The sequence below is a fragment of the Thermobia domestica genome, chromosome 5, assembly GCF_964235325.1.
Source record: "Thermobia domestica chromosome 5, izTheDome1.hap1.1, whole genome shotgun sequence".
NCBI lineage: Eukaryota > Metazoa > Arthropoda > Insecta > Zygentoma > Lepismatidae > Thermobia > Thermobia domestica.
In genome coordinates, this window is record NC_137458.1 from 102,481,960 (window position 1) to 102,494,029 (window position 12,070).

At 35.9% G+C, this 12,070-nt stretch overlaps 2 protein-coding genes across 2 annotated transcripts; both read left to right on the forward strand.

The window, feature by feature from the left end:
• Nucleotides 1-2,812: 2,812 nt before the first annotated feature.
• Nucleotides 2,813-4,021, forward strand: LOC145685188 (uncharacterized). Its single transcript, XM_081757544.1, has one exon. The coding sequence runs from the start codon at nt 2,813-2,815 to the stop codon at nt 4,019-4,021; it is 1,209 nt and encodes a 402-aa protein (XP_081613670.1).
• A 257-nt stretch (nt 4,022-4,278) lies between these two features.
• Nucleotides 4,279-6,918, forward strand: LOC145685189 (uncharacterized). Its single transcript, XM_081757545.1, has one exon. It carries the CDS (start codon nt 4,279-4,281, stop codon nt 6,916-6,918), a length of 2,640 nt encoding a protein of 879 aa, XP_081613671.1.
• Nucleotides 6,919-12,070: the final 5,152 nt, after the last annotated feature.

The following is a 12,070-nucleotide window of genomic DNA, read 5'->3' on the forward strand; positions in this document are numbered from 1 at the left end:
GTTTGGGATTGATATAGGTTAACGATTGGGGATTAATTCAAAATTCAATCCCAATACTTTCACTTAAATGGCATAATTAACATTTAATACTAATTCCTAATGCTCTTCAGTTCGCGACTTGTATTATACGAGGAGAAAGATTTGATTTAAATAAAAAAAATCATCAAAATGTTTTTTGAAAAAATCATGATTTTTTCCACCCTGATGAAGATTAAACTTCCTTTAGGCACCTACATAACTAAAAATATTAGCTTTTAGCAATTTTTCTATGGATTAGTTCCAGGAAACTACAAAATTGCCAAATAGAGTCAAAATTTCTAATAAACTGATGTATTACGGTTTGATAAAGTACAACTTTGTTGAAATAGCAACACTGTTAGTCTAGTAGTATTGAATAGCATATCAAAAATAGGTTCCCCCTGCCGATACTTTAATGGTGCAAAATGTCAACGTTTTATATCTATTAGTTAGAACTTACAAAGGTGTATCAAGATAAATGGTCCACCTGTATACCGCCCAAGTCAATGCTGAAACGGAACGTTCCCGAATCCTGAATATTTACATAGGAGTGCCGAATCAAATTGGTAAAGCTTACATCCAGTTGTTTCATACTAGGAAATCAGATTATGATTATTGTAGGCACACCAACCGAAATAAGAACTTTCCATGGATACTGTGGTGTAAGTGCGTTACTTTTTTCTTATTGCATCAGACTGTCGAAAATTTTCTTTTTATCGTTGTGTAATATATGAACAAGGCCCACTTTCATAATGTTACTCTTTCATTAGGACGTAAAGCCAAAAAGGGTGTCTACTAAAATTCCAAAATGAAATTCCGTGACCTTTTCTTCCCAAACCATAAAATTTCGTAACATTCTCAAGAGCGAATTTGAATGAATTTTCATGCATGTGATAGAAGCGTGCCTTACTTGCGATTTGGTAGTATTTAAAGCCGACCATATAGATTTTTGGTGGTGAATTTTGATGTCTTATAGGAAAAAGTCTAGTCTGTACTTACATTTGTAGATGAAAAAAATCGTGTCCCAAACACTAAATTTCTTGATTTTTATGACCGTTTTCTGATTTCGTGACTTTTCATGACTTTCGTGACCGATAGACACCCTGTCAAATAAACCTCTCTCTGTCCACATGTAATCTACATAATTCAATCCATTAAAATAAATCTTTATAAAACACGAATTTTGGCAACCCTGAGTTAAGCTAACCAAGGAAGTTGAGGTAACTGTTACAGAAGATAAAAAAGTTCTTACATAACCTAAAATAACATAACTTACATATGATCTTCAAGGGCAGAAAACTTGGGATCTTCAAGTGGGTGGCTATGTAGCGCCTTCTTGGATACTGCTATTATACCGGAGAGCCAAAAACGCAGTTCTATTCTTTATAAAGATATTTTGCCCTTGTACATAAAATGTAGAGTAGGGTACAGTAATTTAGTTTAGCTTGTCTTCTGTTGAGTGGTATAGTCTAGGTTAGGGCGTGGAACCTTATTGTGCAGAAAAGTATTAAATCAGCTTTTTTTTCCCCAATAATAACCCTATCAACCATAGCATTTAACCCAGATATGCCTACCGTCCTTTTAAAAGGACACTCTGCAATACTGATTTTAAGGCGTCCTCGTCTATGCTCCATCAGTCCAATATGTTTTCTACTGGCTTATATGTTTACAAGAATGTTCAAGGAATCACTTGCGCGCTGTCGCTTTCTTTTGTTTTAAATATAGGTGTCGTGGTGGTCGCGTATTCTCACATGTGGTTAAAAGAATGGCAGGGAAGGACAAATGTCGTTTTTGGGTTTTATATATTTTAGTAATTTTAGTTTAAGTTAGCTATCATTAGAACATAAGATCTGGTAACACTGAAAAGAAAGGAGAGAGTGTGTGTGTGTGTCGATGGCGGTGTGTAAGGCCTTGAAAGCGGACTTGTGGTGGCACTGAACCAATTTTTGTGTAAAAATTGAAGCTAATGTGTAATATTATTTAAATACAGTCCACTTTTTTTATATAATGACTTCTGTCATTTAGAACCAAACCAAAACATGGTCCATATCGGGCCGGATCGTGTGTAGATGTGGTGTAGTGAAGAATGAACTCGTCCAGCCTTTGTTTGCGGAATGGTGGGAGAGAGTGATTATTTCTAATAACTGTGATTGTTTTAGTGACTGTGGTGTAGTTTGATTTTTGTAGCGGTGAACATAAATACGTTGGTGTTTTTGTAAAATTAAGTGTCACCATGGAGAAGTTACGTGCGACGAAAACAGTAATAAAACGCGGAATTACAAGGTTAAAGAATAAGGTTGGTGATACGTCATTAAGCCAAGTAGCCATTCAGTGCCATATTGACAAAGCAAAAGAACTTACTGCTGAATGTAAAGAATTGTTCGTAGAATTTGCAGTTATAGCTAAAGAAGAAGAACTTGCAGCTTTGGAAAATGAGATCAGTGAAATGGAAGAGACTTTGGACCAAATTAGTGAAACGTTACTAGAGCGAAAAGCTAGTTCGCAACAGCATTCTCAGAATAATTCAGGTAGTTCACTCCCCCATTCTGAAGTGCGGTTACCGAAGTTGGACTTGCCCAAATTCAATGGTGTATTAAGAGAATGGACAACAATTGGAGATTTATTCATAGCAGCAGTGCACAAAAACACTAATTTAAGTAACGCGCAAAAACTACAGTATTTAAAATCATCTGTAGGTGGTGAGGCTAGCATATAAATTCAAGGAATTAGCATTTCAGATGACAACTATACCAATGCTTGGGATGTTTTAGTTCAACGTTATGACAACAAACGTATGCTTGTAAATGACACAATTGGACGGCTGCTGAATCAAGAAAGGGTAGACAATGAATCCAGTGTGCAATTACGGAAGTTACTCGATACAACAAATGAATGTGTGCGTGCTTTAAAGGGTTTAAAAATTCCAGTTGAAGCTTGGGATGCAATTATAGTCTATATTGTGGTGGACAAGCTGGATTCCAAGACAAGAGAATCGTGGGAATTGTCATTGGAAGGACAGGAGATGGCAACCTTCACTGAACTCTTAAATCATCTCGAGAAAAGATCCAGAGCATTATTAGCGCAAGAAGCAGCTTCGTCTATCCCCTCTCTCAAAGTGAAAGGCAGTACAACAGGAAAACAGCAGTTTTATTACAAGAAATCCACCAGTTCGTTTCATACTGAATCTGTGTTTAAGTGTTTGTTCTGCGGTGATAAACATGCGTTGGCAGTGTGTGATAAATTTGTAAAATTAGAGCCAACAGAGCGCCATAGTTTTGTTAAGAAAAAAGGTCTGTGTTTTGTTTGCTTCAGTGATCAGCACAAGATAGGGGTCTGTGGTAGCAGGTCAAAGTGCAGAGTGTGCCATAATAAACATAATGAGTTATTGCACTTCGAGAAGAAGGAAGGAGCGCAGGGACAAAGCACAAATGAAGTGAGATCCCATTACATGCATAAAAATCAACCCACACAAGTATTGCTTTCAACTGCGTTGGTAAAAGTAAAAAATAAAAACGATGGCTTTCAAACATATCGTGCTTTAATAGATTCAGCCAGTGAATGTAGTTTCATAACTGAAAATTGTTGTCAACAGTTAGGATTACGAAAAGAAAAATGCAGTGTTGATATTTCTGGCATAACTAACACACGTGTCTCACGAGCCCATTCAGTTGTTAATTTTGAGATTCAGTCTCGAGCAAATGAATCAGCTGATGTGTTTAGTACTAGTGCTATTGTAATACGAAAGATCAGTGGGGATTTGCCTAAGATTTCATTAGCAAACGTGAACCAATGGTCACACATAAAAGGTTTATTTTTAGCTGATCCTAATTTCCACGTAAGTAAACAAGTTGATATTCTGTTGGTTGCGGATATATTTCCGTTATTAATTGGAGGTGACAAAAAAGTAGGAAATGAAGGTCAGCCTATCGCAATTGAAACAAAATTAGGGAATGTTATGTGTGTGGAAAGTTACGTTCAGAATGCAATTATGACAAGAAAATAAGGTGTCATTTTGTATCTAATAATCTAGATCATTGTTTGAAGAGATTTTGGGAAATTGAAAATGATCCTTCTCGTTACCATTTAACGGAAGATGAGAAAGCGTGCGAGTTGCAATTTGATAACACACATTATCGAAATTCAGAAGGTAGATATGTAGTGAAACTGCCATTTGCAGACAATAAAGATCAATTAGGCACTTCAAAGGAAATAGCTGTTAATCGTTTGTTGTCGAATAAAAAAAGATTCATGAAAAATGACATGTTACAAAAGAAATATACTGAATTTATGCATGAATATTTAGAATTAGGTCACATGGAACTTGTAGATAATTCTGAGAGTCCAGATCCTGCTAAAATTTGTTATCTGCCGCATCATGCTGTGTTTAAGGATAATAAAATCAGAGTTGTTTTTGATGCTAGCGCTAAGACCAGTACAGGCATATCATTAAATGATACATTGTTAGTAGGTCCTAAGTTGCAAGGAGATATAATTCCATTACTCATTAGATTTCGGGGTCACCAAGTAGCATTAAGTGCAGATATAGTAAAAATGTATAGACAAATTCGTGTTGACGACAATGACGTTGATTTCCAACGTATTGTCTGGCGTAGTTCTACCAACGAAAAAATACAAGAGTATAGATTGTTGACTGTAACATATGGTACAGCATGTGCGCCATATTTAGCCACAAAATGTTTACAGCAATTGGCGAAAGATGAAGGTCATAAATATCCGCTTGCTTCAAATGTAGTATTACGAGATTTCTTTGTAGATGATGTTCTGTCTGGAGCTGATAATGTTGCACAAGCCATAGAGTTAAAACAGCAATTAATTGAATTGTTAAAAGAAGGTGGCTTCGAGCTAAGCAAATGGGCTTCTAATAGTAAGGAAGTACTTGATTCAATGTCAAGAGAAAGCGACGAAATCAAAGTTTTTTTGACATTTGAAAGTGATGCAGTAAAGGTGCTGGGAATTCAGTGGTGTCCCAGTTCTGATTGTTTTTCATTTTGTGTAGCTAAGCCTAAGTGTAAGGATAGATTAACAAAACGGGTGTTATTGTCAAATATAGCTCAATTGTACGATCCTCTGGGATGGTTGTCTCCCATTGCCGTAAGGGCTAAAATTCTTTTACAAGAATTATGGATATTAAAGCTAGATTGGGATGATGAATTACCAACGAATGTAAGATTAATGTGGGAGCAATATTGTTCTGAGCTTCCATTAATTGAGTCAATTAAAATCAAACGTTGCTTAATGCAGCCAAATGCAGAGAAATTACAATTGATCGGATTTTGTGACGCAAGTGAAAAAGCGTACGCGGCAGTAGTGTATTTACGTTCTGTGTATTCAGATGGTCATGTAGAATGTAATCTTATAGTAAGTAAGACAAAGGTAGCGCCATGCAAGAAGATTACTTTACCTAGATTAGAACTTTGTGGTGCATTATTGTTAACTAGATTGATTAATGTAGTAAAGGAGTCGTGTTTGATCCCGGTGGATGATGTATTGGCTTTTACAGACTCTACAATAGTATTGTCATGGCTGTCATCTCTTCCTAGTAGGTGGCAGACCTTTGTAGGCAATCGAGTAGCAGAAATTCAGGAATCTCTTCCTATAAACAAGTGGTCTCACATCAATTCTCAATTAAACAGTGCAGATATTCCTTCTCGAGGGCTTGCAGTAAAACATTTAATAAATAATGAATTTTGGTGGCATGGCCCCGAATTTCTGAAACAAACAGTGTTGCCAATCTGCAAAACACAGGTGTTTCATCCAGATGCTATCAATGAACAGAAAAGACAGGTAGTAGTTATGCATTCGGCAATATGTACAGAATTGATAGAAAGATTTTCATCATTTTCTAGGTTGCTAAGAGCAGTAGCTTGGTGTCTAAGGTTTATTTACAATTGTAGATCGTCAAGTAAGTTGAGGGGAACTTTGAGCACTAGTGAATTAAGTCAGGCCTTGATTGCCTTAGTAAAGGTAGTGCAAGCCTCAAGTTTTCAAACAGAAATTAGAAATTTAGAAAACAAAAAAGAACTCAGCAATAAAAGTAGATTATTGAGTTTAAATCCATTCTTAGATGAGCAGGGAGTTCTGCGTGTAGGAGGTAGACTACGTAATGCTCAAATTTCAGAAAATCAAAAATTTCCAATGGTACTTCCCAGTAAACATAATTTTATAGAGTTGTTGGTACAGAATGAACATTTACAAACATTGCATGGAGGTGCAGAGCTGGTGTTAGTCAATTTGCGTCAAAGATTTTGGATTTTACGAGGCAGAGATGTTGTAAGACGTATAATAAAAGGTTGTGTAAGGTGTCGTCGATTTGAAAAGAACACGACTACACAATTGACGGATAATTTGCCGTTGCGTAGAGTTACTCCTGGTAAGGTTTTTACTTATTGCGGAATTGATTATGCTGGGCCCATGTTAGTTAAATCTAGTAAACTCAGAGGCCAGCGAGCTTACAAGTGTTATACTGTACTCTTTATCTGTTTGACTACTAAGGCCATACATCTTGAGCTTGTAAGTGATGCTAGTACTGAAACATTTCTTGCTGCCTTACGAAGATTTGTATCGCGTAGAGGAAAACCATTACATGTATATACTGACTGCGGTAGCAATTTTGTCGGTGCCAATGTAGAGTTAAAAAGATTATTGAAATTTATGTTAAATACACAACATAAGGAAAAGTTATCAGAATTTGTTAATAGTCAAGGTATTGAATGGCATTTCAATCCTCCTACAGCTAGTCATTTTGGTGGACTCTGGGAAGCAGGTGTAAAATCAGTAAAATGTCACTTAAAACGTATTGTTGGTAGTGAAAAGTTAACATTCGAGGAATTGTATACAGTGTTAACTCAAATTGAGTCAAACGCAACTCTAGGCCTTTGACTCCATTGTCTAGTGACCCTAATGATTTGCATGTATTGACACCAGGTGATTTTTTGGTTGGGCAGGCATTTTTAGCTGTACCCAGTGAAGATTGTACAGTAGGTAGGATAAGTTTGATATCTAGGTGGAAACTTGTTCAAAGTTTGGTTCAAACATTCTGGAAACGGTGGCGATTGGAATATTTGTCAAGGTTACAACAGAGGCCTAAATGGTTGTTACAAAAAGAAAATTTAAAGGTTGGTAGCATGGTTTTGCTGAAGGATGATCATTTGCCACCGCAGCAATAGAAACTAGGTAGGATCACAAAGGTTCATATGGGAACAGATGGATTGGTACGTGTGGTAACTGTACGCACTGCGCAAGGAGAATGTAAGAGGCCTATTGTTAAAGTCTCGATCTTGCCTTTTGAACAATTGAATGAATCGAAAATTGTATTGTAATTATTATATGTAAGTATATGTTGAAGTGAAGACATCAAGGGCGGGGGCATGTTGGGTTTTATATATTTTAGTAATTTTAGTTTAAGTTAGCTATCATTAGAACATAAGATCTGGTAACATTGAAAAGAAAGGAGAGTGTGTGTGTGTGTGTCGATGGCGGTGTGTAAGGCCTTGAAAGCGGACTTGTGGTGGCACTGAACCAATTTTTGTGTAAAAATTGAAGCTAATGTGTAATATTATTTAAATACAGTCCACTTTTTTTATATAATGACTTCTGTCATTTAGAACCAAACCAAAACAGTCGTTCTGAAAGGAAAGATTTTATAAATAATACTGAATTTATTTCATTGTTGAGGGTTTGCGCTGCTTGAATAAAGAGAGGGATAATGTCCGTAACGATATGTAACGGCCCGTTTATCGGTTGTTTACATTTCGTTGAAGTTGGTTCCCGTATAGTACTGCTGTGCCCAGTTTTGTTATGTGTAGGTATATATTAGTTTTAATGTTAATTTGTTCTTACTGTCAGTAAAAGAAATGGCACCATGTTAATTCATTCTTAAATGGATAAAGGAATAAATGTACTCAAGTTTATATGAGATACGTACGTACGTAAACACATACCCAGAAATTTCATCTGAAAATTTCAATATTTTCTTGACCCTGTTATTATATATATATTTATTTCGAGTCATACCAACGGATTCTTCATGTTGTATAGTGTTTTATAGTCTATTCTTAAAACAATTAATATAAATGATACTAAATTTTGCGTAAAATTACCTGATTCTGCATAGTCGATGATGTATGTACCGATGTTTGGCTTGTGTTTCGCTTTTGTTACTGTCAAATGACAGGGATATTATAAGCAATGAACGCCCAAATAATTTTCTTTTGTAAATACATAAGTAGATAGGATGGATCGCCAATTCTTTGAGTGGTAATGAATTTCTATGTGTATTAACGAAAATATGTTCGAGAATCTAGGCAATGTGTTATATTAGACCGCTGTAATAACAGAATTCCATAAAATGTCTATAAAATGTCTTTGACATACCACGATGTAGGCAAATGTTTAATACCATTTTTTTCATATCTGTGATGATGTAATTGTTTGATGATTGGCACGAATAAAATAGTCACGAAAATTTGACTTTATAATTTCGAATAAGTTTATACAAATCTAATTATTCATTTTTTTCTTTAATGTACAATTTAAGTCTGACAACGCTAATTTTCTTTTCACTCTTGGTTGGCCACTAAACAAGAATTTGAGATCTTCCGATAAATTCGTTGCGCGTGTGAATTGATTTTTGTTGGGTTAGATTAGCCCTAGTTGATAATAACTTCATTTTTTTAATATAAATGTATCATATATTTCATAGTTAAGAAATCTAAAGCTAATATAACCTGATTTTTTTTCAATACCCCAAAATAAGGGTGTTATAAGTGGCGACCCTTAGCCAAGGATAAGTATTAACTTCGCTATAGTATGTAAGGCTGGAGATGTTATAAGTAGCGACTATTCAGCCTTAGGATATATTTTATAATTATTGTTTTGTGTGCCAAACTGAGATGAAATGTAAAGTAATGAGTGGATATAATGATGATGAGTTATTAGACGCGTGACCCAATTAATGAAAAATGAGTGACGAAACTCATAGTGTAGATGGTTCTACCGAACATTTTAAATGTTGTGACAATAAGTACAGTTCTAGTGACAGTGTATCCGTATGCTGTGAAACTTGTGATCAATGGTTCCACATCCGTTGTTTAAACATTCCTGATGAGGAACAGGAAGTACTACGTACCACTAACAATAAATGGGTTTGCTTCGATTGCAAACTGGACAATACTTTAATCACAGAAATTGAGCAACCTGTGGTGACGAACCCGAAAAGGAAAGGCGTACCCGAAATTGAAATTGGTGGGGGACCATTACTTAAGACTTTGATTGGGATCATTAAAGACTTGAGAACGGAAATGTGTCATGAATGGTAAAATGGATGCCGGTAAAAATGACTTAAAAACTGACATAAACAAATTAGGTAGTGACATTGTTACAATTAAAGAATCTCTTTCCACGGTACAGGAGGATTTATCCACTGTCAAACGTGAATTGAAAGGTGAGGTGTCACAGTTAAGAACTGAATTGGAAGAAAGTAATCAAAATTTAGGTCAAACTGTAGAAAATGTTAGGAAGTTTTGTAGTTAAGAAGTAGATAATTTAAATGTTGAAATTATAAAGGTTAGGTCAGACTTTGAAAATACAAGCAAAATATGTAAGGAGACTGCGGAAATTGTAGATTGTAAGGTTGAAACTTTGACAAAAGATATTGAAACTTTGAAAAGTGACATTAGTAAAGTGAATGTAAGACTAAATAGTGACTTGCAAAATGTAAAAGAGAGGCAAGTTGAGGAACATCGAGAACTTCGGGAAGCTAATGAAAAGACAGTCAATATGATACAATTAATGGAAAAAGACGTTATCGATGCGTATCGTTACAATCGTGATCAATGTGAACGAAATGCCGAAACTCTGAAAAGTTTGATTGAGAACCGTGGTAACCCGAATTTAGTTGAAATTCCCTCCGAAAGTCGTAGATTAGTTCGGGATGGCAATGCACTTTCGAGAACTCCTGTATTTAAACTTGATGACATTTTAGTGAATGATACCGAGAATAACACGAATTATTCTTCATCTTCTTCGTCGGATTATGAAAAATGTTGCAAAGAATTTCGTAAACCTAATCGGCTGAAAAAGAAGAAAAAGACAAAGAAATCGGTCCGTACGGGGATTAGTGAAAATCAGTATGGTCATAGAGATCTTGTGGCTGATAGTCAAGACAATCCAATTACTTTAGAGCTAAATAAAAAGATCAGACCTTGGGAAACTAGTCCTTCATACAAAAGGGGGGCTGGCACATATCTCAAAGAAATTCATCATTTTCCTAAATTTGACGGTCAGTTAACGCAAGGGGTAGCTCAAATCTTTTTAGACGATCTTTTACAAAGGATGAACATGTATGTTCTCACGGATAGGGATCGTATATACATAGTGGGACGAGTTTTAGAGAAATCTGCGAAAATATGGTATCGTAGTGTTACTTCTCAAAAAAAAGTCTTTCCCTGACTTCGTGCGACTTTCCAAACTTCAATACACATCGGAGCGGTTAGAGAGGGCACAAAAGCGCCACCTCTACTCGTTACGATATGATAAGTCAAGACATTCTTCCCTGTTAGGATTTGTGCGTCACATTGTGGAGAAATATACTTCAATCGTAACTTCACCTTCGGATCAAGAGTTGAAGGATCTGATCCTGGACTGCCTTCCTGAGGAAGAAGCTAAAATTTTGAAACTAGGATCAGCTAGCACATTGCAGGATCTGATGTTACGAATAGCTAAATTAGAATGTGGTCCAACTCCCACCTTAGGAAATCAGGGCAGTTCAAAATTTCAACCTAGAAAACCACAAGTTAGGAAAACATTCTTCTTACCGAATAACTCAACTCGAACCGACAATGCGGTACAGACCGAGCCAATCCACAATGAAAGTGGGGGAAGAGAAAATAATTCTAATTCTCAATTTAGAAATAATAATCTTCAAAGTTTCAATGGGAGATCATACCGCAATAATTGGAAAAGAAATCGAAATCAGAAACAAGGATGGGAAAAGAATAGAAATAGTAATTTTAGACCCATAAATGGTATGCAGCCAGTTCCGATGTATGGGGGTGTACCAGTACCTTATACATTACCTGGAATGTAAAATTTTAGCAATATGAAACCGGTTATGGTACCAGGTTCTTCTGTTACGATGGTCACTTCTCCCTTTTCACAAACCTTACCTATCGTGACCACTGTCACTCCTGCTTTGCGTCCACCGTATCCTTCGGTGACTGCGGAAGCGACAAATTGTAATATCGGTTCCCAATTTGTTGGCCAACCGGAGGTTGTTTCGGAAAACATGTTGAGCAGTCGTCATTGTGGGGAGACGACGGCTGCTTCAACCCACTTCTCTCCCCGAATCAAAATGTTAGTAAAACTTATTCTCTCGAAAACGAAAATGTGTTGATTGGAAATGAACCTTTTTGAAACTATTAACCTATTTGTTTTGAGAGAAGAAGAAGGGAATGTGTCTAAACAAGATTTTGAGATATTTCCTTCCCCTTCTATAGACTGTAAGGTGGGGGAAATGCAAATTAAGTGTATCCTGGATACTGGGGCTGAGATAAATCTTTTAAATTATAATATTTGGCAAAACCTTCAAAATTCTTTTCGTTCGTAAAAGCTCAAACCAGTGCCCAGTGTACATTTAACTGCTTTCGCAGGTAAAGATAATTTCCCTGTGAACGGATTACTCGAATTAACTTTAAATATACAAGATAATCTTTTTAATGTCCCAGTCTTTGTTGTGAAAGACATGAGAGCTGGATTGTTATTAGGCTCACCATTCTTCGCTAAGTTCCGAGTCACGTTGGATAGTCACAATAGAAAATTAATTTTGAAAAATAATAACGATGAAGAAGTGACTTTGGATATTTCTTATCCAAAAGTACTCCTTATTCATTTAGATGCTAATTCGGAATCATGTGAACCTAACCAAATTCTTTCTTCTTCTAATGAACAATGTAGGGATTATGGTGAAATTTCGGATTTGGAAATTAAAGAATACATCGAAAGTCGCGATGATTTAGATAATGATACAAAATTA

Excerpts from the sequence above, each read along its gene's own strand:
- LOC145685188 (XM_081757544.1), top strand. The coding sequence starts at position 2,813 with ATGCTTGTAAATGACACAATTGGACGGCTGCTGAATCAAGAAAGGGTA.
- LOC145685189 (XM_081757545.1), top strand. The coding sequence starts at position 4,279 with ATGTTACAAAAGAAATATACTGAATTTATGCATGAATATTTAGAATTA.